This window comes from Trichoderma harzianum (assembly GCF_003025095.1).
Source record: "Trichoderma harzianum CBS 226.95 unplaced genomic scaffold M431scaffold_36, whole genome shotgun sequence".
NCBI classification, from domain to species: domain Eukaryota; kingdom Fungi; phylum Ascomycota; class Sordariomycetes; order Hypocreales; family Hypocreaceae; genus Trichoderma; species Trichoderma harzianum.
The window spans coordinates 27,214-52,575 of record NW_020209284.1 but is presented as its reverse complement, the minus strand read 5'-3'; the positions used below and the strand labels follow the sequence as shown (position 1 = coordinate 52,575).

General features: G+C 49.6%; 8 protein-coding genes across 8 annotated transcripts; 4 read left to right on the top strand and 4 right to left on the bottom strand.

The window, feature by feature from the left end:
• Positions 1-78: 78 nt before the first annotated feature.
• Positions 79-2,597, top strand: M431DRAFT_129634 (hypothetical protein). Its single transcript, XM_024912415.1, has 4 exons — positions 79-174; positions 379-1,110; positions 1,172-1,543; positions 1,605-2,597. The coding sequence occupies exons 1-4, from the start codon at positions 164-166 to the stop codon at positions 2,200-2,202; spliced, it is 1,713 nt and encodes a 570-aa protein (XP_024767368.1). The 5' UTR covers positions 79-163; the 3' UTR covers positions 2,203-2,597.
• Positions 2,598-3,427: 830 nt separating this feature from the next.
• On the bottom strand, positions 3,428-5,746 carry M431DRAFT_501831 (hypothetical protein; the record flags this gene model as incomplete). Its single annotated transcript, XM_024918065.1, has 1 exon — positions 3,428-5,746. The coding sequence occupies one exon, from the start codon at positions 5,744-5,746 to the stop codon at positions 3,428-3,430; it is 2,319 nt and encodes a 772-aa protein (XP_024767367.1).
• A 5,374-nt stretch (positions 5,747-11,120) lies between these two features.
• M431DRAFT_514248 (hypothetical protein) lies at positions 11,121-11,473 on the top strand (the record flags this gene model as incomplete). Its single annotated transcript, XM_024920185.1, has 1 exon — positions 11,121-11,473. A coding segment is annotated over exon 1 (209 nt), but the record flags the coding sequence as incomplete, so codon positions are not given.
• A 279-nt stretch (positions 11,474-11,752) lies between these two features.
• On the bottom strand, positions 11,753-13,489 carry M431DRAFT_501828 (hypothetical protein; the record flags this gene model as incomplete). The annotated part of the gene is made up of 1 exon (XM_024918064.1): positions 11,753-13,489. The coding sequence occupies one exon, from the start codon at positions 13,487-13,489 to the stop codon at positions 11,753-11,755; it is 1,737 nt and encodes a 578-aa protein (XP_024767365.1).
• A 796-nt stretch (positions 13,490-14,285) lies between these two features.
• M431DRAFT_11530 (hypothetical protein) lies at positions 14,286-14,866 on the bottom strand (the record flags this gene model as incomplete). The annotated part of the gene is made up of 3 exons (XM_024911930.1): positions 14,286-14,392; positions 14,511-14,659; positions 14,721-14,866. 3 exons carry the CDS (start codon positions 14,864-14,866, stop codon positions 14,286-14,288), a joined length of 402 nt encoding a protein of 133 aa, XP_024767364.1.
• A 519-nt stretch (positions 14,867-15,385) lies between these two features.
• M431DRAFT_101758 (hypothetical protein) lies at positions 15,386-16,639 on the bottom strand (the record flags this gene model as incomplete). The annotated part of the gene is made up of 3 exons (XM_024911346.1): positions 15,386-16,274; positions 16,340-16,494; positions 16,550-16,639. The coding sequence occupies 3 exons, from the start codon at positions 16,637-16,639 to the stop codon at positions 15,386-15,388; spliced, it is 1,134 nt and encodes a 377-aa protein (XP_024767363.1).
• A 1,824-nt stretch (positions 16,640-18,463) lies between these two features.
• M431DRAFT_129628 (glycoside hydrolase family 18 protein) lies at positions 18,464-22,688 on the top strand (the record flags this gene model as incomplete). The annotated part of the gene is made up of 6 exons (XM_024912414.1): positions 18,464-19,803; positions 19,866-20,241; positions 20,309-20,516; positions 20,608-20,676; positions 20,736-20,771; positions 20,835-22,688. The coding sequence occupies 6 exons, from the start codon at positions 18,464-18,466 to the stop codon at positions 22,532-22,534; spliced, it is 3,729 nt and encodes a 1,242-aa protein (XP_024767362.1). The 3' UTR covers positions 22,535-22,688.
• Positions 22,689-23,213: 525 nt separating this feature from the next.
• On the top strand, positions 23,214-24,200 carry M431DRAFT_488356 (hypothetical protein; the record flags this gene model as incomplete). Its single annotated transcript, XM_024916555.1, has 1 exon — positions 23,214-24,200. One exon carries the CDS (start codon positions 23,214-23,216, stop codon positions 24,198-24,200), a length of 987 nt encoding a protein of 328 aa, XP_024767361.1.
• Between the last annotated feature and the right edge of the window lie 1,162 nt (positions 24,201-25,362).

Here is a 25,362-nt window from a genome sequence, read left to right as displayed (position 1 = left end):
CGCACATGCAGGTGGCGCGTCTCTGCGCGGTGCAGCGTCGCGCCGAAGCTCAATTTTAATCTATTAAAGCAGCCTCACCTTGTGCAAAGCCACACGCAGCTTGATTTTGATTTTCCAAAGCCTTGCTGGCATCATTTTATCCGCATCAATTTGGGCTGCCAAAATGACTGCAATGTGAGTATCTTCATTTCCCCTCTGCTATTGTTTTCTCTCATTTTTCCCTTTCCCCATGTTTCTTTCTTCTTCTTCACCATCCTCTCTTCCTCCACCAATGTAGAGGGAGAACTGCCGCCATCTTTTGCGTTTGTTCACGGCGTCCAGCAAAACTTGCCCCCAGAATCGACTCCCAGCATGCTAACCACAGCCTCTTCCATGCAGTGAGAGTTTCGACAGCATCTACCTTGACCTCTCCAAGGAGAGCGGCAAGTGCAGATTCGCAGAGACCGGTTTCGGATGGAAGCCCGCGGGCGGCGGTGACACCTTCACCCTCGATCACAGCAACATTGGAAGCGCCCAATGGAGTCGAGCCGCCAGGGGATACGAGATCCGAATCCTGCAGCGCAATTCAGGCATCATCCAGCTGGACGGTTTCCAGCAGGAAGACTACGAACGCCTCAGCAAGATCTTCAAGAACTGGTACAGCACCGTGCTGGAGAACAAGGAACATGCGCTGCGGGGGTGGAACTGGGGCAAGGCCGAGTTTTCCAAGGCCGAGATTGTCTTCAACGTCCAGAACCGTCCGGCTTTTGAGATGCCGTACTCTGAGATTGGAAACACAAACCTGGCTGGTCGAAACGAGGTCGCAGTAGAGCTGGCGTTGCCCCTCAACGCCAACGACACCGGCACCAATGGCCAGCTGGGCGGTGCGCGTGGCAAGGGCAAAAAGGCCGGCGCAGGCAAGGATCAACTCGTCGAGATGCGATTTTACATCCCCGGTGTGACGACAAAGAAGGAGACCGAGGGCGAGGACGCCGGTAGCGACGCCGGCGAGGAGGAGGAGAAGAATGCCGCAACGCTCTTCTACGAGACGCTGATTGAGAAGGCAGAGATTGGTGAGACGGCCGGTGATACTATCGCCACCTTCCTCGATGTTCTGCATCTCACCCCCAGGTACGTGCTCAGCCTCCTCAACACCCCTCATCCTGTGGGCTCTTTTCTAACACACTTGCAGAGGTCGTTTTGATATCGACATGTACGAAGCCTCGTTCAGACTCCGTGGAAAGACGTACGACTACAAGATCCAGTATGAGGCCGTCAAGAAGTTTATGGTGCTCCCCAAGCCCGACGAAATGCACTGCCTGCTCTGCATTGGCCTGGATCCCCCTCTCCGCCAGGGTCAGACAAGATATCCCTTTGTCGTCATGCAATTTAAGAAGGACGAGGAGGTGACTATCGACTTGAATATTGATGAGGCGGAGCTGGAGAGCAAGTACAAGGACAAGCTCGAGCCCCATTACGAAGAACCCTTGCACCACGTCGTGGCCAAAATCTTCCGAGGCCTCGGCAACAAGAAGATCTCCTCCCCTGCAAAAGACTTCCTTACGTATGTAACTCCCTGCTTGAGCATCCCGATTGATACAAATGCTAACTTTGTCATGTAACAGCCACCGCAACCAGTACGGCATCAAGTGCTCCATCAAGGCCAGCGAAGGTTTCCTGTACTGCTTAGAAAAGGCCTTCATGTTCGTCCCCAAGCCCGCCACGTACATCGCCTACGAGCAGACCCAGTCCGTCACCTTCTCCCGCGTCAGCGGCGCAGTCTCCGCCCTGTCCACGTTCGACATCACCGTCGTCATGAAGAACGGCGCCGGGTCATCGCAATTCAGCAACATTAATCGTGAGGATCTCAAGGCCCTGGAGTCCTTCTTCAAGCTCAAGGGCCTGCGCGTCAAGAATGAGATTGACGAGGACGCCAATCTGCTTGCAGCCGCTCTTCGTGAAGAGGCCATGCTTGAGTCTGACGATGAGGTCGTCGCTCCCAAGGCGGATCGCGGTTCTGCGGATGAGGATGAGGAGAGCGTTGATGAGGACTTCCAGGCTGACAGTGACAGCGATGTTGCTGAGGAATACGACAGCAATCACGAGAGTTCCGGCTCTGGAAGTGCTGAGAGTGATGTTGATAACGACGACGAGGATGAAGATATGGACGACGTCGATGACGAGGAGGAAGAGGAGCGACCCAAGAAGAAGTCAAAGAAATAAAAGAGAGCATCAGCCGATCCCGTCCCAACTCGGGCACTTTGGTTTATATGAACTGTAATTTCACAAACTTCACAATGGGGCAAAGAGAAAAGAAAAGAAAAGGCAAACAATGAAGGGATGAAGGGAAGAATGACTAGGATGGCGTTTTCCGGAGGCGTGTGGTTTTGCTTTTTATCAAAGGCTAATCGAAGCTTGGTTTATTTTATAACATCTCTTTTTGATGCTTTCAACGTCGGTTGGGTTATTCGCAATGGAAAGATACGGGGTTTCTGTAGTTGATAGTCAAATATAGCTACACATAACAAGAAGCATCATTTCACCACTTCCAAAACGTAAAGAAAGGCACCTCAAAAACATATCCCGTTGTACGGTTCTCCTTTTTTTCTTTTTTATATTTCAAGCATTCTCTATTCAATGAAAATTATACACACTTTTGTGTCCTGAACAAATCCAAATCCAAAATCCCCAAAAAGCCAAACCCGCACTTATTACCCTTTGAATAATATCGGATTCAAGCACAACAAAAATCCCAGGTAGTTTCCTCGCATACAACAAAAAAAAAAGGACCAAGTGTGATGCCAACTCAAAAAAGACAAAGAAAAATTCGAGACGAGGACAAAAAGGCAGATAACAATAAAAAGAAAACTCCTTCTAAGTCCAGTTCATAAATCCCATCGCATTCGTCATAAAACCCCGCAATTCCATCCCGGAATTTCCATTTCCAGTCTTTCCAGACAAGAGGAAGAGAGAGAAAAGACCGCGGCAGTTGCGTGTATGTTTTGTCTGCCTTTTTTTCTATATCATTCTTTTTCTTCCGGCGGGGTTTTGCTCTCTCTTTTTTCCCCATTTGTTCCCATCATCTCTAAGGAAAAGCCCAGCGTCAGGCAAACATAGGCAATCTTGTGCCTCTAATACTCTATACAGCAGAAATGAAGAACGCCTTTAACGATAGGTAAGAATCACACAAGATTCTGCGTCATACAGTTTCACCAGGCATCGTGGGCCCGGATCTTGTTGTATGAGAGAATCTCAAAAAAATTGACGAGGAAATAATAGGTGGTGTACATCGCTAAGGATACATAGGAAATCGAATGGCGCATGCTTTCAAAAAGAGTGCGTGATAGTAGGGCCGATTTCGAATCAGATTTGACTGCGATGTGTGTGTGTGTATGGGAGTGTCGGTATATAGGAGAGGATGTATTTGTTTGGTGGATTGTGTTTTATTTTAGATGCGATCGCCAGTTGGCTTGATGTATGATCGGGGAAATAGGGCATACTGTCCCACAGGAGGTGCTTGGCTGCTCAAACTAGCAGTCCTAGCTCGTGAGCCACGTCTCTGGCCAGCCTCGAATTGCTTGAATGAAGGCTCTTCGTGGATAACCGACTCGCTGGCATGAGACTTGTGAGAAACCTTCCTGGATGGGCCCAGGGGGAACGAGACAAGTTCGGGAACTGTGTCTTCTGGGCTAGCAATACCCGCCTCTTCTTCCGCGTCAACTTGTTGTGGCACATCCACCTGAGAAACGGGCAGGGGCTCTGCCGTCTCGGTCCAGGATCCAGTCATCTTGTGGACAGACCCGCTGCTGCTAGCTGTGTGGCGGGTGAAAAATGACCAAGTAGAGTTGGTAGAGATGTGGCGATCGGCAGTCGAATCAGAGTGAGTGGAGGCAGTCCCCGTTGTGGAGGTGCTTGCCCGCTGCTGCGACCATTGCATAGTCTTGCTAGTTTCGTCATACAAAGCAGCTTGGGCGTATGGCAGCGCTAGCTCATCCTCGTCGGGGTACTCGTGTCTGGCGCCCTCTTCAAGGAGCATCTGCTGATGGAAATCGCCAGGAATGAGCAGAGAAGGCGACAAGGTAAAGCCGTGAGACTCTTTGAAGCTCGAGGCGTGCGAGACGCGGAATAGCTTCTTCTTGTCAAGGAGGGGAAGAGAAAAGTTGGCCGAAGGGGCGGCGGAAACAGGCGTGATGGCCTCTTGGATAGTGGGTGTCGATACCTGGCTAATGGGGCTCAAGCCTGGAACGTCAAATGTGGCTACTGAAAGCATGCCAGGGGACGACCTTGCGGTCCCGATGGGGACCTCGACGTCCTCGGGAGCTAAAGTCACTTCCACCGGGAGAGTATCGCTATCACGGGCAGTATCCATGGAATCACGCTCCCACTGGTAGTCGCAGTCAGCTTCAGCTTCGTGCTCATAGCAATAGTCAATGTCATCTTCCCAGCTCTCCTCGATAACGCCAAAGTCGAACCCGTGCTTCTCAGCGGTCAGGTCCATAGATGCCTGTTGCTGCTGCACCGACATCGTGTGAAGACTGCCGAGAGTCTCTGACGCGTTGCTCGCCGGGCGATGGGATCTACGAAGCATAGGGACAGATTGGCTGCCCCGGATAGACCGTCGGTGGGCGGCGCTGTGCTCATCTTCCTCCGGGACATCGGCAAGCGGGGTCTCGTATGTGGCCAACGTAGGGCTGGCGAGTGGCCAAGCGGGCTCCGTAGGCGAAGGCTGGATTGGCGAGAGCATCGTGTTATAAACATGGAAGTCTTCTCGGCTAGTCATGATCGGCATAGGCGGGAGTGGCTCGACTGGGTCGTTGGGGTTGTACGGCTGCGGGTGCCGGAAACCGCCGCTGGTCTTTGGTCGCTCGATATTGACGACCGGGAGCTCCTCCTCAACATCTTCGTATGCCACTTGGAGGCTCGGTCTGCGAGCGGGTGAACCAGGAGAGCCTGGTTGCGGTGCGGTGGGATGGATAGGGGATCTGGGTGGTCTGGGTGGTGGTGACATGGAAGGAGTGCTTCCTCGGAGCTGGTCCTGCGATCGGATCCGCCTCATCAACCGACGAGGTCCAACTGATGCTGACTGGCGTGAGCCCGCAGCAGGTCGGGAGAAGAACGCGCCAGAGTCGTTGTAGGCGTCGGGGTGGAAGAGAAGACCAGATCCCTCGTTGACGTTGGGGGCGCTTGTTGGGCCAGTTGCCCGCATTGTCAACTGCTCGGGGGCTTCATTCGCCGAATTTTCGTCGCGATTGGTGTGCATGACATGCTGGAAGTTGTAGGGACCCGAGATCTGTAGCTTCTTCTGTGCTGCTGCGGTGTCGTCTCGGGAAGCTCGTCGTCGAGCAAAGGCCTGTATGAATGATTCTTTGGGGGGCGGAGCAATGGCATTGTCCGGTGGTGCTTCAGCTGAATACATGGAGCTAGCTGACGAGGAGTTGGCGCTGCTCTCGCGTTTGGATCTCACTCGCCGATGGAAGGGGTTCTTGCCAAAGCCGTAGATGCTATCTGAGCGCTCTCTCGAATGGGCACTGCTGCCGGTGGACTTTACAGAAGCTCGCCTGCCAAGTGACAGGTTCTCCAGAGTTTGCTCCCACCCGGGATTCTCGAGGTTGGAAGCTACTGAAGCCGACGCGGCGGTGCGGTGGCCGTTCTGGCGGCGCAGCTGCGAGGCTCGCCTCATCTGCGAGTTCAGCTGCCGAAGTCTGCTTGGGGAGGGTGGCCTGTCCATGGCAGGCTCGAAAAACTCGGCGGCACTCATGGGAGACATTTCGGATGATGGATGGTTGTCGAGGTTAGGAGAAGAAGGTGCCGTCGACGACCTATTCAAGTACCAGTAGGAAGACGTCTGAGGCCTGGCCCTGGAAACTTGCTGCGGCGCTGGGCCGCCAGCATAGAAGGCTATGGCATTCATGCTCCACATTGCGAGTCAAGGGCTGGGGAGGGCGACGACAGACCATGCCCTCTGGGGATCTGCGGCGAGACTGGCTGATCCAGGGTGAAGCAAGGCGATGAGGGGCCTGTTTTTTTTTTCCTCTTTTCTTTTTTGGTGCTTTCCTTTTTTTTTTTTTAACACTTGGCTCCGCTATTCGTATGAGTACCTGTAAGGATATGATAGTCCGTGCTCCATACAGGTATGAGTATGAAGATTGTTCCAGGGGAGTCTGGTGATGAACTCAATCGACAGTTCGGCCAGGGCGAAGCGTGAAGTGGATATGCTCAGCACGAGGCACGAAAGTAGCGGTCCTGGTATATTATATCTGAGCTGAGATGAGCTGGGCCAGAGAATCACGAGCGAGGGCTTCCCTCCAGGGCCCTAGACAGAGTGTTGCTGCTAAAATTCCCAAATTTGGGGGCTATCCTTGACCCCAGGTCAGTCAGGAGATTGGACCGCGGAACCTCGTCGAGAGTAGCGTCGTCAACATGGGGGGCCTGATGGAGACGATGGTGCTGGGGAATAGCTCCCTGTTGGTCTCTCGGCCGACAGGGTCGTGGGACCCCTGAAGCGTCTGGGATACTGCATCCTACCGAAGGCTGGGATGGCCGGGCACCTTGTCTGCATACCGATGGGGCCGGTGAGGACAGGCAAAGTTGCACGAACAAGCCGGAATGACTGAGCCCAGCTCTGTATGGACGAGGCCGGAGTGCAGTGCGGAAGAGAGGCTTGCGAGCACCCTCGGGCTCGTGTGACGGACAAGGCTACAAACATGTGCGAGCCATGCAACCGCATTTAAGCGTGATGCAACCTGCAGCTGCTACAAGAGCGTGCGATGCCTGAGCTGCAGGAACGCGACCTCGTACGGAGCGCAAAAGTAGCAGAGTCGAGTCGAGTGGTTGGAAATGGAAGCATCGCGAGATGAGCAAAGGACCGCTCGCGTACGATGGCGTGGAATCGCACGGAGTCCCCCAAAGCTCCTTACAATATCGTCGACGCCCTTCTGTGGGTGCTTCTAGAAGGCGAAGGCATGCGGTTTTCCGGCCGGGTCTGAGACAGCGCGGCGCTGAAGACGGCGTGTCTCATTTTGGCCGTGCAGCTGAAGATGAAGATCCCAAGACAAGACACTGGAGCTAAGGCCGATCGATAAATGGGCGATGGATTCTGGCGATGGCCGTTGAGGGCGGTGCGGCACCCGCGAAACAGGTACCTGTACCTGTCGCTGTACCTGTATCTGTGCCCGTACTGGCACTGGGGCCGGGCTAAGCCCAAAGCAACGCGCACGGAAGGATTCCGTCGCTGGCGTGGGAGGAGCAGCGCGCTAGCCTACGCCAAGGTACCAGGCACGAACGGAGAGCATTCGTACCTGTACTCGTACCTGTCTGTGCCTGCGCTAGGATGCAGTCAGTGCCGTTAGTACGAGGACAGTTCTCATCGAGAGCTCCGGCCAGGGCACAGCCAACACTGATGAGGAGGAGAGCCATTCCACGTTGTTGAAGGACCACGTTGTTGAAGGACTTGTGCTTGTCCTGTTCGGGCACTTGTATATCTGTATCAGCTACCTACTAGTATCTGTATCTGTACCTGGACCTTTACTGTACCAACCTGGGAAACACAGCGTACCTTCCTACACTACAGTATCGTACTGTAATCCTTCTGGCAGGAGCCCCAGCAGCTCTGTTCCCCGTCCACGCGTCGGAGAGGCCAGACGGCAAGGATCTGCGTGGCGCTACTGAGCAGCGGCCCAATCCGAAGCGTCGGGTCGGCGCTGCAGGAGCGCTGAGCAAACTCTTACCCTGGGCGAGGGGGACAAATCGGTGTGCAGTACGGAGTGCCTGTACCTGTACATGTGTCTGTTTATCGTATCTGCGCCTCTGCTCTGGCTTTGACAGCTCTCAAGATTTCTATCTACTAGCAGGTACAAGGTAAATTACCCAGTATCTTAGTATTGGTAGCCTTGCAAGTGAATGAATGATGTGATACTTTAGTCCAAGCTGCCAGGTACGCCGATTTTAGCACCTCATGGCTGTAGATGTTAGTACCTACCTAGTAGTATGACTGGTAAGCTTAGTAGCACCTCGATGCAGGTGCTATTGATCCCATCAATATTCCGTTCCATTATAGGTACTTACCTAGGTCAGGCATAGCTGGGATCAACGTTACCTGGTGTGTTTTGTTTTGTCTTGGAAGCAAATCTTGGCTCTTCACAGGCTCGACGCTAGCATGTACAGGGACATTGATCCCTAACTCGGCACCAATTAGACCTAGCCCGTCACACAAGGGGACCAATGGGTTTAGCTCCAGCCATGGCCAAACCTCGTACAGGTACAAGCCTGCAAGTAATCGGCGATATGCGGCCAGCTTCCCCTCCATCCTCTACGGCGTGCATATGCAGGAACGAAGACGAAAGTTGGCCATCGCTCAACGATGCTTTTATTCGCTCAGCCTCCACACCGCGGCCGGAGCATTTGGGGTTTCTGCATGAATATTGGCTTCTTGCTTGCGTTGTGCGGCGTCGTATCGAATGTACGCGCAACACAACAGCAGCACGACACAACACAGCAGCAATGGAACACGAGCCCTCTCGCCTGTTCGGATCGGATACAGAGCTGACGTCCGCTGTAGAGTGACGTACGAGCCCACGAGAACGGCGATAACAATCACAATCCAGCATCACAACATGCAATCTGGTCGCAAGCACCAAATACGGCCAACTAGCTCTTACAAAGCAGGGGCCGCTGTCGAATCGAGAGGCTGCCCTACAGACAAGACATGGGTGGGGGCGGACACGAAAAAACTCGCTCGAGATTGACTGCCAGGGAAGCCCATGTCACGCCTTGCCTAGCTCTCGAGGCCATCAAGAAACAACAAGACGACAGTGCCAGGACTCGCTCGCCCCCGCCAAAACGCTCTTGATCAGCAGGGATTGGCTCTCCGGGCCGGACAGCAGTCGTGAAACGTCTGGCTCGAGGCCTAGTCTGCTCCTGGCACACGAGCATGGCCCCCCGTCCGGCCGTGCTCCAACAAGCCCGACCAAAGGTCCACGATGAGCAGCCGTCCTGTCGAAACGGGAAAGCCACCCATTGTTTGTCAATTGTGATCGCTGCTCAGAAAAAGAGGCGACAGGCTCCGGCGTCTCATTCGGGGCGGCGAGAACCATCAAGTTCCGGGTCAATTGCTACTCTACGGGCTCATACCTGTTTCCTATGCGGCTCTGAATAGACGGATTATTTTCCACTTCTTGCTCTGATTTTCGTCGGTGCTTTTTTTTTTCCACTTACTCCTCCTTTCGTGAGGGGTTTTCCAGGCTGCAGCTTTCGGCATTGCATTGCACAATTGCTAGCGCTCGTGCCTCGCTCGTACAGGTTACATACTCACTTGTACGAAGCAAAAGGATGGAGCATGAAGACAAGACGGTCAGTGGTCCATGGACGAGGATGGAGCCGTTCCGGGCCATGGTCCATGGCCCAGCATCTCCATCATGGTGAGGCACTCAGGGATCCCCCAGCGAAGCTCCGCTCGTGCTAAACAGTCCCAAGCCGACGGTTAGTACCTGCAACAGCGGCATGCCAGTGACCGCTGCCCGATTGCTTGCGTATGAGTACGACAAGTACACGTCGCAGACTCTGAGCAAGAGCCCGTGCGTGCTCGTGGCGGCCCAAGCTGCGGGAAGGATGCCGGTTCTATATTTGCTCTGTGGCTGCTGCAGGCACGCTGGAGGCTTCCGACGATGATACGAAGATGGACGCTCGCATTCGATAAATCTCGGCACTAGATTTACGCGTCTCACGATGCTACCGTGCCCCGTGGTCTCGTTCCTAGAGGATGGCAACACAAAGCAATGGCCCTTGCTCCAGGTAAGCTCCCTCACGAAAAGCAGCTCTTGGTTTCTGTAGATCCCTGCCCTCCAGAGCACCGGCGTACTACTGCTAGTGGTGAGTCGTCGTATCAGTTGTAATTTCCATGTATCTGGTCGCTTATCTCCCTGACCTAGACGTTCATCCAAAACCTATCTCCCCGGATATCGGCCGTCAGGATTCTGCCTGCGAGGAACGGTGAATTGTCGACATCAGCCTGTATTGGGGATTGTGATTGCCAATCCCCATTATACCCCGTTCCCCCCAATCATCAGCTAGTCAAATTACCGTGCCGTTTGCCATATGTGATGCCTGGCCCAACAACGCGGAGAAGGCGTTCCTGTCTGAGGAGGAACTTCTGCCATGCTCATTTACATACAGCCACGTCCATCTGAGATCGGCTGTGTACTTGATTGGTGGCGTTTGGACTAACACTGTTGGATTTTGGACCTAGGCCTGGGCTCCCGGCGGTCCCTTTCCCCTACGGTTCTTCTTTCGAAACGGTATCACCAAAGAAGCTTCAGTGCAAAGACGGGGGGAGGTTTCGACAGCGAGTCGCAGAATCATACAGTTCCAATCGCAAATCGTGCAACTTTGGAAGCAAATCGTGCTACTCTGTGACTAAACTTGTTTTCGCAACGCAACCGAAGGGGGTCCGCAACCCCGGACAGCAGCCATTGGGCCGTTTCATTTGCTGGCTGCTGTTGGTTTTAGTGCCCAAGCAAAAGAGTGAGAAGCCAAAAAAAGAGCGTCGTCCGGGACAGGTCTGCAGGAATCCAAATTGAGCTACTCCATTGGCGCATCGTGAGTTCCCACTATGCCATTCTGCGTAAGTCGAGGTAGAAGCTAATTTGGCTTCCATTAATTTAAATTAACGAGGCGAAGAGACGAGGGAAAAGGCCAAGCAGATAGGCGGACGGGATGCTACAGGTACAGTACTACTGTACGAGTACACTACGACGAAGACGACATTGAGGCTATTTACGCCCGCCCCTCGAGAGAAAAGAGGGCACGCACCAGATTTCCTGATGCGGCAATGCAGGATCAATGCAACAATCCAGCATTGGACCAACAGCTTGAGAAATGCAGCAGAAAACGTGCAGAAAACGTGAGGACAGCAGCGAGAGCCAGAGATGGAATGCAGTGACCAATTATCGCCTTATTGTAAGCATGGGTCTAGAAGCTTACCTAGGAGGGCCAGAAGACAAGCCCAGGCCCCCTTCCCGTTTCCAGATCAGCAGATTGAAGCAAAATGTTGGACCAATATGCGGCATGCCGTCCTTGTCGAGTGTTTCGAGAAGGATTCGTCAAGGATTGGTAACACGTTGGCCCTTTAGCTATGCTTATTATTTTTTTTATTGAAATTTTTTCTTCGTCTTTCCTTTTCGTCGCGAGAAACCGGGTTCCGTCCCGCTGGTGGGATTTCCATGCATGCAGGACATGTCGCTTCCTTTGTGGCTGCATATGCAGAGACATGGATTTCGAGCTCAGCTCAGCTCAGCTCTCTCACTTCATCTATATGGAATCTTTGTTGCTGGCTGACGCCCGCCGGAAGCCGTCTTATACCAGGCTTGGATGTTGTATCCGCGGCATCATGTGCTTTTTGTTGTTTCTTTCCGCCGGCTGCTGGCTGGGAGCTACCCTATATGGGAAGTTTTATTTTTATTTCTATGTGAAACTTGACTGAGTAACAGGATGATGGGTGAATTCGGTGTGGTTACTGGATTGAAAGAAGATCAGCAAACTAGCTTTGCTCTCCACACTGTTGAGCATCGAAGGGATTCTTTAGACTGTTTCCAGTATTCTTCTAGTAAATGACAACCCAAGTAAAAGTTCAACAAATCATACGTAGGATTTTACTAAAGCAAAAGTACTAAGAGTTTCAAGATACTATGATCAAAGTTCCCGTAAATCACAAGCAAATTCAAACACAATACGAAGGCAAATTCAAGCCACCTCCACTGACAGTTTCCAAGGCGCAGTGCTAAGCTTTGCCGTGTGCCGCGGCTTGCTCAGCCTCCTCCAGAAACTTTGATATCCTCAGATTAGTATTATCATCGGGAACCAGATCCCGAGCCGTCTTCCCCTCAAAATCACAAGCCAAGGGGTCGATGCCCTTCTGGACCAAATACTTGCACCTCCAAAGTGCTCTATCCACCAGAGAATCGGTCCGGGCGACGCCGTGTAGCAGCGTCCTCCCAAACTTGTCACGGACCGTCCAGTCAATGCCGAGGCCGTCAAACTTGCCGAAAAGCTCCTCGTCTACGGACTGCATCTGCATCTCGGGAGGTTCAGGCCAAACTCCGGACCATTGCGTGACGTGGTCCTTGTTCTTGCGGGGTGTGTAAGAGAGCACAAGTTGAATAGGTGTCAGGCCCATATTATTAGCCAAATTGATGTACGAGGCGCATTGATACTTGTCGAGCAGTGTGTAGAATAGCTGCCTGCGGCTCTCGCCCCATCTGAACGCATCTAAGAAGCTGTCTGCGAGATAGTGAATGACAGTGTTGCCTTGGGCATCCCGCGCATGGACATCTGCGCCGGCGTTGATTAGGTCCATAACAGTATCCTCAAGAGGGTAAAACCCTTCATATGAATAGCCGATACCATACGACCACATACGCCTTATGGATGAGTGGATCGGAGTCAATCCATTGTGATCGGGCTGGTTGGTTAGGGATGGAAATCGATCAGTCAGATAGCGCAATGTCTGATGGTTCACTGGCGATTCCTGGAAAGCCCACGAAGGTGCATCCAGCAGCTGATGCAAGGCGTGTTTGCCTTGGTTATCCGTGGCCAGCGGATCCGCGCCCAGCTTCAGCAACGCCTGGATTGCCGTTCGAGGTAGAGCCTCCTCTGAAGATGGCTCCGAGTAGACGTCAGGTGGAAACGTGACGAGATGCTCGCCCATGCGGTCCAACTTTACATCGTCGCTGGAATTCCAGTGTTGTGGCTTATCAAGCAATGCATCTGCTCCCCTCGAGCTGCGACAGGCTGATAGGAAAAGCGTGCGGCCTTGAGGGTCACGGTGTTCGAGCTTCAAGTTCCTCATGAAGTCAGGAGACTCGAGAAAAGCCTGAAAATACCCAGACTGCTCCAAAATAGAATGAATGACGGTGCGGAGGCCAAAGTCTTTCCACGGCATATCTGCATCACTGTCCTCGTCGAGCATCTTTTCTGCTCTTTGCACACGGTGAAGCTCCATTGCCATTAGATCTTGCGGCTGGCTAATCTCTTGTCCGGGGAACACGAGGCGCACTTCTAATTCCGGATCTGCCGGCTCGTCCAATTGATCTGCGAAAACGGCATATGGATCTGCACCATGGCGTAAAAGTGATTGAACCATGCGACACGCCTTCTCTTTTCCTCCCTCATAGGATGGTGCCTCGGCAGCGAGACCGAGGGGGAATTTGGTATCACGGTCGTTCTCACACCTCCGATCCGGAAATCTGTCAAGCCAGTCATGCTCACCCAGAGACATGACCTCCTCGGCTTTGGCATGGCGTCGATTGGGGTCTACTCCAGCAGACAGAAGTAGATCAACTACTTCTGGCCTGTCATAGTCGACTGCACCCCACAGGACGATAGGCGGAATAGGTGAGCCATTCTCTATGAGCTGCCTGACATGAGCTTCCTTAGACTGCTTGTATGCTTTAACCACGTTTATTTGGGCGTATGTCCAAATAGGCTCTGTCGACGAATCTGAGTCGTCGGTGTACATGATGGACGGTATGATGAATAGTGTGATGATCAATGTCAATTGGAAAGTTTTGGAGCCTTGATTTGAGTTGAAATACTGTTTGTTCGGTGGCAAACGGAGGCAGTGGAGTGGTCATAGCGTAGAGGCTGAGAGTCGGGAGAATGCAGGAATTGTCAAAGCTGAGAGACCGTGCGACACTGGCTAAAGATTGAGTCAGTTGAGATTATGAGTCACCGAACAATAAGAGGGACAATAGTTATTTAGCCATCTAGAATTGTATCCGTAGTTAGGAGATAGTGCTGCTTGTTTCTGGACGTCTGGGACAAGAGGCGAAGAAGGTATAGGGACAGAGGCGGACATTGGGAATATTGTTGGAAAGAACAAACGTAGATCTAGTTTACAGGCAAACCTTATTAGCGAGAGTACATGACAACCGCCGTCTGGGGACGTCGATTAGTCTAGATAGTTACAATAACAAAATCCATCGTTTATTTACCGTCTTCTATTTCCAACATATATAACATACTGAAGATAAACCATGGGCTATATTCAAGATAAATCGTGGGCTCTTTGCATATTGCCATGGTACATGTAGTGTAATGATCAATGCGAAAATTAATAGCAAACATTGAACTTGAATAGATACCTCAGTTAAGTCTCTCGTCGAGTACCCGCCCTCTGTAACGCCCTGCCTACCCGCACCCAGCTTCATGTTATTTTCGGCAACTATCTAAGACACCAAAACTCCGATTCTGAGGAAGATGCAATGTTGAGAAATGAGGGCATCTCACGTTTCAAATCGCGAGGACGCCACAAGCTACGCACGTCCTGCTGCTAGTTGAAGAATCATTGATCGCATAACAATCAGCGGCACCCCTTCAGTAGGAAGTCCAAGAGCTTCGAGAATTCTTCGTGATTCATTGCCTAAAGGCGTGAATTATTACTCGCTAATTTTATAAAGAAGATGCATTTGCGAACAGCATGTTTGGACCCATATGCTGCTGCGACAAGTAAGTTTGGTGAAAAGAATACCACTACTTACCATCAAGCGCAGAAATTTCCTCCGCGGTGGCGGGAAATCGTTCAATGACTTCTCCGGTCCTTAGATCGGCTAATGGAATCAGAGACACATTTGTGCCGGAAAAGCGTTGCATGAGCCCATTGTGCTCTTGACTATCCGCATTTCGGGCCCTGGAATAAATGAATGTTAGCAACAGTCGCTGGAATATCTGTATCTAAATGATAGACAAACCTAGCTCTCAACTCAACTAAAAGCTGCACTTGTATATCCCGATACCTTCGCCATTCTTCTCGATACCGTTGAAGCTCATCATAAAGGGTGCGAAGCAAGGTAATCGCCTGCTGGATGCCGTTGGACTCGAGATGGGGCGTTGACATCTTGAAATTGGGTGAAAGCGATTGTTGAAGTGTATTTCTCTGATGTATAGGATAAACGGCGCTCTGAAAGAGAAAGTAAAGGAAGAAGATGAAAGGCGAATTAAGGAACTTATAGCCAAGAGGAAGAAACGAAGAAACCCAAATACCATGATTCCTTCCCCCGACAGCCATTCTCGGCCTATCAGAAAAGGCAGAGGCGTTTTACACTTTAATTTTTTAGATTCTTCTAATACTATATTATTTTAGTATACATAAAGGGGAAAAAAAGTATAACGAACGGCGAGATAATAAGTTTTAGGTATTTATATATCTACGCCAGTAAGACATTAAGTTTTTAATCTATAAGAGCAATAGTCTTCCTATTTTGGACCAGATATTCCGCCCTCTTTGTTGTCTATTGTAAACTTCGTATATCTACTATCATATTATCACTTTCTACACCGTTCTAACTATATTCCACAACGAAACCCCATCAACTACAAGTACACCCACAACCTTTGCCATCAACTGCGAAGAGTGTCACATAGAAAAGCCAAGCTTCTGACTTTTCACCCTCATCGACTTGGCCGCCTTAGGAGATCGCGAGCTCAACTCAGCCAATGCATTCCGCTTCTTCAACTCGCGAGGGATTTTTCGAGTACATCCCGTGGCCGAAGTCGCCATCTTGGATGCCATGAAGGCCTTTTTGTGCGCCTCGTTGAACTTCTCCACCTTTCCGTTGACAGTTTTTTCCATCCCCATGAACGCTTCATTCGCTTCTTTGAGTTTCTCTTCGAATCCATCCAGCTTTCCCTTGTTCTGCTCAATGGTCTTCGTGAAATCAATCATGAGCACCGTTTGAGGTTCCAATTCGGACGCGGGCACCTTACCCTTCTGCTTAACCTTGTCTTCGTTCAGCTTTTTCTGCCTCATAGGAGTTTCCACATCCATCATTTCAATCTTGATCTTGTTTTTATCTTCTTCTGCGGGGAAATGTCTCTCAAAGTACTTTTCGAGAAAGGAGCGCCTGTGTTTGTCTTGATCCTTTCCTCGGAGAGCACTGACATAGAATGCCGCAGCTTCTCCCCATTTAAGTAAATTGTCCTTTTCTTTGAGCTGTTCCAATGCTTTTCTGTCATCTGGTTTGGTTGCCTTTTTCTGCTTGTCTACCTCTGCTGCAAGAGCTCCGATAGGGTCGCCTGCGGATGAAAGAGCATCATAAAAATCTTTTTTGCCAGGCATCAGCTTTTTGACGTCAATCTCACCACTGAGGTGTTCCTCTGTGTTAAATCGAGCTTTTTCTATATTCTTGATATACGTGTTAAAGGCCGAGGCCTTGTCAAGATCACCAAGGCCTGTGATAGTGTGCTTAGAATCTGGCTTAACGTTGCTTGGCTTTCGAGCGTTTTCCTCCTTTGGCGCCCAAATACTGACGTGCATAAACTTAGTGAAAGCTGTCTTGAAAATTGGAAAAGGGGGTATGGATGGTCATACTATAGCATAAGCTCGTCAAAACTACACCGTCCGCCTTTTGCACCAATGCAGCCTGGAGCTATCGTCAATTTTGTCGATTTGTCAAGCTTGTACAGCTCCCCTTCCGCGAGATAGGCGATATAGTATAGGCCTCTAAAATGGATTGTCAGGGAAATCTAAAGGAAGAGGAGCATTTGTGTGAAGTAGGGGTTCTCAGACAGGCTGTCATACATACCGTTCAGCGATGCCACGCTCCCTGTAGGCACAAGATTGTTGCACGAAAGAGATAAAGATGGCGAGGAAGAACCACATCATATTCATAATGAGACGGCAATGCCAACTCGGCGCTTGATAGTGGCTGGTCTTGAGAACAGAGCAACACAATACTGGAATAATTCTTGGGGAGTTAGCAATACAACGCCGGGTTCGTGAAGCAAGAAAAAGAAGTGTTGATCAGGGAGATAGCAAAAGAACAAGAGTTATGTTTCTATTCACAGAAGATATCGCGATTGAAACAGATTTGCTTCTTTCTATATCTCTTAATTCGCCGGTAGAGGCTTATATATGTAGTTGGGAGCGAATCGCAGCCACCACTACCAGTGAGTGCAGGAACCGTACGCAAGTTGAATCCATCAACGGCAATGCTACCCCAAGCGAAAATGTTTCGCGCCTCTTTTTTTTGGCCGCAAATTCTTGCTTCCGCCATCTTGCCGAATCCAGTGCCATCTTCATTGTTGGCGAGGGCAAACACATAAGTGGAAAATATCCGCGTGCAAGGGCCTCGTTTTGGCGCCAGAGGGTCCTTCATGGCGCCTCATTTTCGGGATCTTGCCTATACGAAAACAAAGGCCAAGTGACAAGATCCTTTGTGTAGGCTGAAACCATTTATCGGTTTCAGACAGCATCAATAGACGGCAGTCATGAATCGTCAGCATTTGTTTGTAGGAGTAATCCTGATAAGTTGCGGCGGCGTGGATCGCTGACCCGCCCACCATTCTTGTAATCTGGAATACGGAACAGGGAATATGGAAGGGTTTTTATGCGTGCCGGTTACTCTACATGTATCTACCATTGTATTGACTGAAAAACTAGAGTTGATCCTTCAACTTTTCTTTCAAGTGAGTATATGATGTGAATAAGACCAAAGCTATGACAAGCATACATAGAACAGTGAATGTGCTGATGGAGTCACGGAATGCTTTAGGGAACAAGCTGCAACTCAATTTCATCAAGACAAACAAATGTCTTGTAGTTCATATCTCTAATACTCATGTATTTTGTGAAACATATACCTATGAACTTTTGATACCGACAACATCTCTCGTACTTGCAACTCTCCCACTTTGCTGCCAATCTTTACCACGAATTTGTTACGCAAATAAACGGACAATCTTTTTTTTCCGTTTCTTGATGACTCTTGGGCAATCAATTGCTATCAGGACTATCACTGCTGCCTAATATGTCAAGCCGCAAATGATTCATGATTCGATCACAGGAAAGAACGCAAACAATGACCCCAGCTCTCGGCTTCGATTCAGCCTGCTCATCTTTAGTACAAGCAGATTTGAAACAAGTCTATGCTTACAGACAGCTGCCTCAGACAATGGTGAGGTATCTACAAATTCACAGTTGACGACTCCTGTCCGTCGTATTCTTTCCCGAACAAACAGATTCGAGACAAGCCCATGCCCATATGCGGCCACATTCCATGCTAGTTGAAGCTTTACAAACACACGTACGAAGAAATGATGCTACAGCGCTGCCAAATAAGGGAGAACGACAGGGAAAGGAGGATACGTGACCTCATGCTGGAGAGTGATGATCATTTGCTACCGTGAAGCCCCTGCTGATGGGCCTTATAGGAGTGGGCCACTCACTCAGAACACAAACATAAAACCAAGTGTAAATATTTACCTGTATATTTATTCATCTCTAAAGTACCCATATCTTGCTCCTACGAACCACGCACATCTTCTCAACTGCCACCACACTACACCAGCCTTCTCTTTCTACCACCCTCATTGTCTCATAGCCACTTTTCGTATCTTTTATTTCTTCGTTCATCTCCACATTCCCTAATACATTCAACGCCCTATTACCGTTTTCTTCACTCCATTCCTCCAAATGCGTATCTTGCTGCTTGCTATGCTCTTGGGCCCTTACGCCCTGAGCATGGCAACTACCGGCGCTCCCCACGAAACGAATTTGCATTTGCGCGCTTGTCCTGCCAATTGTTACGGACCTCCGGAACATTGGAATGTCTTTTCTTCGTTTGATCGAGTTGGGATCTGCGAGCAGCCACTCCTGTTGGATTTTGCCATCCACCCGCTCTTGGAAGACTCAAACACCACGGTAAAGCTGAGATCATGTACTCTCAACGATAGTCTTTCTTATCCAATGCATTCTTCATTTGAAGGAACCGAACCAGTTAACCTAGGCCCTTCGATCTGTTTTACGGCTGATAAATCCACGGCTTCCTTTGACTTGTCTATTAGTGATGACAGTGGCACAGCTACTATGAACGACTTGCGAAACACAATTAATCTCTTACAACAGCAGTTCATGAATCCAGTACATTGCGAAACCAACTTTCTCGTCGGTCATGTTAAGGGGGCTATCGTTGCCATCTATAGTGGCCCCGCCATCGAGAAAGTCAAGACGATTCCAAACGTCTTGCGTCTTGTCCAAGAACAGCTCAACGCCACGCCTTCAATTGAACCACCCAAAAACGTACATCTTCAGCTGTGCGATAAAGGCCGCAATGGCGATCACATTCTTGGGGTGGCTGTAAACACTGAGGGAAATTTTTCTGCTGTTCAAAACGCTATCCGTTTATGGAACCAAGCCACTTGCGTCAAAGATGTGGAAGAACGTTCAATAAAACTTCATGACATCGAAGTATTCAAGGCTTCCACACCTTGTATCTACAACAGACTGGTTGGTTCAAGCAATACAAGTGCTCTTCATCGTCTAGCCAGGGGTCAGACCGGTCTACGACCTGGCCAGATGAGTTGCTGTTCAAAGCGAAGCCTACCAGTCATCACTCCGAAGCCACATCCAGATGGCAGTTGTGCCACTTACACTATCCAGCCTGGTGACGATTGCTTTCGAATTGCCGCTTCCAATGGCCTGAAAACAGATCAACTGGATAAGCTCAACGACAAGACCACCTGGGGCTGGAATGGCTGCAAAAACCTCCCCATCGGTACAAAAATTTGTCTTAGCAAAGGGTCTCCTCCGTTGCCAGCGCCAGTGAGCAACGCAGTGTGTGGTCCACTTGTACCCGGCACAAAGCCTCCTTCTCCAAGGCAGAAGCTTGAGAGCTTGAATCCATGTCCTCTTAACAGTTGCTGTAACATATGGGGGCAATGCGGTATAACGCCAGATTATTGCACTCCCGCGGACGGTCCTAAGGGCAATCCTGGAACAGCGCCGCGAGGGAAGAACGGTTGCATATCCAACTGCGGCGTTGCAATAAAGAATAAGTAAGTCATCTCCAAATATTTGCCCTGTCGATGAAATTGCTAAAGGAGAAACCCTCTCGCAGTGCTAAACCTCCCTCTTCGTTCCTAAATATTGCGTATTACGAGTCGTGGAATTGGGATCGCCCCTGTCTCAATTACAGAGCTGAGGACATCCGCGATACAAATTATACGCATGCTCACTGGGCTTTCGCTTCCATCGATAACAGTTTCCAAGTGACTGTTAACGATACTTACAAGCAACTGGACGATTTCCTCCAGCTTCCTCAGAAACGAATTCTGTCATTTGGTGGCTGGGGTTTCTCGACGTCGCCTGCAACTTACGATAAACTACGCCAAGCCATGTATCCAACTCATGTCAACAAGTTTGTGGATAGTATTGTTAAATATCTCAACCAAAAAGGCTTTGATGGCGTTGACATAGATTGGGAGTATCCAGGGGTAAGCTATCCATTCTTTTGCAGATGAATATGTTTAGCAGGTTTTGATGACTGAAACATGATAACAGGCGCCTGATATCCCTGGGATTCCAGCCGGTCTAAAATCCGATGGACCCAACTACCTCACTTTCCTCCAAAAGCTTCGAGCCAAGCTGCCTGCGTCAAAATCTCTGTCCATAGCGGCACCGGCTTCCTACTGGTATCTAAAGTCATTCCCCATCGCGGCCATGGCTAAAGTGGTTGACTATATTGTATACATGACATATGATCTTCACGGTGTGTACACCATACTCATTGTCGGCTGCCAGTTTCGTGGTTTTCATCGGTGTTATGATTTCGACCTAGTGCGTACTGATCTCGACTACAGGACAATGGGACTACGACAGCCACTGGGCTCAAGATGGGTGTCTCTCTGGAAACTGCTTACGAGGGCACGGTCAGTTCACGTCGCCTTGAGGTTGTGTCGCATCAGCTAACATACACGTTGTGTTTTAGCGAACTTAACAGAAACAAAATACGCACTAGCCATGAGTAAGTAGTCTTTCAAATGCCAAAATGAGTGGCAAACTGCGTGACTAACAAGCGCTACTACAGTCACCAAAGCAGGCGTGGATGCCCGCAAAGTTGTTGTAGGGCTTTCGAGCTACGCGCGGTCATTTGGCCTGGTCAATAGAGCTGCGTGCGAGAAGAGTTTGAACGATCCTTTGTGTAGGTTCAAAGGCCCCAACTCAACGGCGACTCCAGGAGAGTGCACAGGGACTGCCGGCTACATCTCCAATGCTGAACTCCAAGAAATCATCGACCTGGACTCCAATGATACTCGCGTCGATTACGACCCACAAAGTGACACATACATGGTATTTTACGGATCAAATTGGGCGGCCTATATGCCGGATGAATCGAAAGCCTTCCGTACAGCCCTTTACAAGGCATCCAACCTTGGCGGCACAGTGGATTGGGCCGTTGATCTCCAGGAATACACCGATGATAGTCTCGATCCCTACGACGATGACGGTGATCTCCCATATACAGATCCTCTGCCACCATGCAACGACGAATACGAAACAATGGAAGCGTTAGACGCAGCAACTGGAAACATCCCCGAACACTGTATAACACTCTATACATTGACTGCGCTCAATCACCTGCTCAAACAAAGCTTGAGCAATTATACGGACATGATGTCTCATGGATATGACGACAAATTCAATGTGTATGCTCAATCAGTCGCCGCGCAGGCAGGTTCTACGCTTCGCAATTGGGTCAATACCAACGGAACAAATTACTTCACGTGTGAAGTTGCCGAGACTGCGATTTGTTGCGACTCGTGTAAGCTCAACCAGAGGCGCCCTAGCGAGTGTGATTATTGCTTCAACGATGATTGCTATCACTATGTTCACTCTGGCGATTTTGGTCCTCCAACCCCAGTGTTGCGGACAAAGGTATACAACGAATCGGAGCCCTGTCCACCAGATTACTCCAAACGAGGATATGGGCCGGATGACCCGTATGAGCAGTCGGTTTACTGGACATTTTCCAACGAAACCGGCTTTTATGCAGACATGGAGTCGGATACAGGCATCTCGAAAAACAAGACCGAGATTGGTAATTATAATCGTGGGAATCCCTGTGCGCCGTCGTCTAAACCAGACGACTCGTGTTGGGCCGCTGGCATTGACTACAATGTGCCCTTAATCAATGGATACTCTGCTTCAGATGTAGCCAACCCCAAAGAAATCGTAAAGAAGGGCCTCGAAAATGCGGAAACCCTTGGGCCGCAGATCGATAGCATCATCACTACTCTCAAGCTTGACGGCTGGATTGGCGAAGGCTCCGACTTGATTGACAGTCTCAGCATGCCGATTTTCATGATTGCCTCTGCCACAGAGAAGATGGGCTTGGTGGAAAGCATCGCAGACAAAATTGAGGAAGAGAAGAGGAAGGCATTTATTCTTGAGTTCTTGACAGCCATTTTTCTCTTCATCCCGATTGTTGGAGAGATTGTTGGCTCTGTGGCAGAACTTGCCGATGTGGCAGTCATTATGGGCTTGATTGGAGCCGCGGGCAATGCCGGAATGGACATTTACACCATTGTCGACGATCCACATAACGCACCACTGGCTATATTCGATCTCATATTGAGTCCGCTTGCGCTTGGGGATGTGGCCAAGATCAACAAGGCGGCGAACATCCGACGAGGGATGAAGGGGGATGAAGTGGCTAAGTTGGGCGACGGCATCAAGTCGAGGATGGACACCATTGAGAAGGTAAAGGGAAAATGTGTGACACGATAACCAAAATCTTGCACTGGGCTGAATGGATGTATTCAAAAAGAGTAAGTTGAGCGAGGGTACGTTAGTGAAGAGAGGGGAGGGTTTTATTTCTGTTGTTACTGATAGATTTTGCTTCTTCTTTTCCCTGTTTTATGTTATCAGTGCAGAGGCTCGGATTCGATTATAGATGTAGATTTTGCAATGAGTAATTCTACAGGTTACCATGTTTTCCTACTGATTGTATTGGACATAAATGTGTTAATAGCGTAAGTTCCATGTAGTACTCTCACGACCATTAAAAGCCGGTATGTGAACTGCCATTCTCGGCCCCTTAGAAAAGGCAGAAGCGTCCTATACTTTAGTCCTCTGGATTTTTCTAATACTATATTATTTTAGTACACATAGAGGGATAAAGTATAACGAACGGCGAGATAATAAAGTTTTGGATATCTACATATCTACGCCAGGAAGACATTAAGTTTTTGATCTGTAAATAAAACAATGGTCGCCTCCCGCACCAGACATTTCCCTTTTGTTTACCAATACATCGCCATCTTACTTACTGTTCCTTGAATACTCCTCGAACCATCATCACCGTCTCTCCTTCCCAAGCCACACATCCCATCCGAGTCCATTTAGCTGTCTTAAGCTGTTATAATCCTTTTTTCTTTTCTCTATCCGCGTCATGGAGCTTTTTAATATGAACTGGGGTTCTTTTATCCCTAGCATGGCAGCTACCAATGCACTTCACAATGCCAACCCACAGCCGCTTCTCTGTGATACTGCCACACACAATGACCTAGAAGAACCAATAGTTATGAGAGATTTGAGAATGAATACCTTCGAAGGTGTCATTAATTACGGGTTTCGTTCACTCGATGGGTCGGAAAACTCCGATCTGGATTTAGCGAGTTGTCTCATGATGAATGAACCCATGGTCTCCTTTAGCTTCACCACCGGCAACGATTATAAAACCGCTACTACGAATATACGCAAACCTATTTATCTAGACTTGTCAAAATTTGTACATGGGCCAGACGATACGGAAGAAGAATCGGCGTACTGGACGATTCTAGAAGCCCCCTACGCCGATGAAAGCGTCTCCAAAGAGAAGAACCAAGTCTGTAACTACGATGGTGGAAATCTCTGCATGTCGCCATCAAAGCCTGACGATCAGGTGTGTTGGACTTTTGCTATGGACTGTGACGTCTCCTTGGTAGACGGATACTCTGCTTCAGACGCTGCAAACTCCAAGGAGACCGATGAAACGGGTCCCGAAGATGAAGAGGCTCCTGGAGCACAGAATAACGACATTCCAGGTTTTAACAGCTTGGTGGGCTCTGTCCAACCTGATGGCCTCACCTTCAAATTCCCCCCTGACTTGCAAACTATGATCTGGATGGAGAGCGGTCTAAGTAAGGTTGAGCAACATAAGGATAACGATCCATTTCGCGAGTTCATGTCACTCTATTTTTCTATGGTCTCTACTATCGGAAGTGTCATTGGCTATGTGGCAGCGGTCGCCGATATGCCAGAGGTCGTCGATGCGACAGCCAACCTGGGATTCATCGTGACTGTGGGAAATATCATATTGGAAGTCTGTTCCACTCTCGAAGACCCAGCAAATTCACGAATGGGTTGCTTAGCCCGTTTTTTGTGGCAGATTTGGTTAATTATAAGAGCATGATCGAAAGCGAGACAAGACGGCTGCCTTCTACAACGACCAACGTTTCCCGGCTTGCAGGGGGTAGATGTACAAGCAAACTGGATGGAACTGGATTGACATGTAAGAAGAGATAAGAGAGTTCAGTGTCTTTTGTGATTATATTTTTGTATTTTGTTGAGGTTGGTCAATTGGCAGCAGAACCTTGGGCCTGAACAGAGGTGGATGTATGTTAAGAAGTTCTATAGTGTCAATGGTATAGCCATGTAGATAGATAGATATTGTGGATTCAACAACAGCCAGTATATCACTCTCATGAATCTCAGCTTCATAATGGATAAACCACCATTAAACTTGACTCTGCAGTTCAGACTTCACCATGTAAAGGTCACTGTTGTATGCGGCACGTAAGGCACTGACTTAAGCCAATATGCTATGTCTGCTGAACCGAATTCTTGGTACTTGTGGATTTTCTCTCCACTGAGTGGTTCTACTCCATGCAGAGATAAGAACTACAAGGTACGCTAATACCATGTTGCAATCCTAATTTCGTAGGGCTCAAGCTTGGGCACAGGAGCCCTGGGTCTTCGGATTCGGGGACGTAAGACGGGGCCAACTGAAGGACGATGCTACCTTTGTTTGATGAGCAGTTACAGGCACCCTGGCTTTGAGGGACACACGTGTGTAGTGGAATAGAGTAACCATGGCCATGATCACAGTCGCACTGAAGCGGGGTGTGTTGTAAGTGACAGTCCGGGGAAAGGGGGAATGTGTGGGGGTTCGTGGAAGGGGCCGAGATGTCCGGGATAAGAGTTTTTTCGGGTACGAAACTTGGTCCCCGGTACCGGCACTCGTCCAGAACTCACATGTACGCTCGGCTCCCAGGTGCTGTTTGTAAATTATCCACAGGCGGAGTCCGCGGGCTGAGAGGATGTGGCCGGTTCTTGAAGCTATACTAGATGCTTGAGAGCTAATGGGCAAAGGGCCGACTATTTCGCAATCTAACATGTTTTAGAGTGAGACAAGACTATTCCTCGTTTGTCTCGTGCGAGTTGAAGAATAGCTGCCTGTAAGTGTGATCTAGCTAGTACTGTGTTCTACAATTCCTCTTCTCACACTCCCATTCGTCTCAGAAAGGGGATGGTACTTTGAGCTGCCCTGAAGAAAGTTTCCTGCATGGGATCAA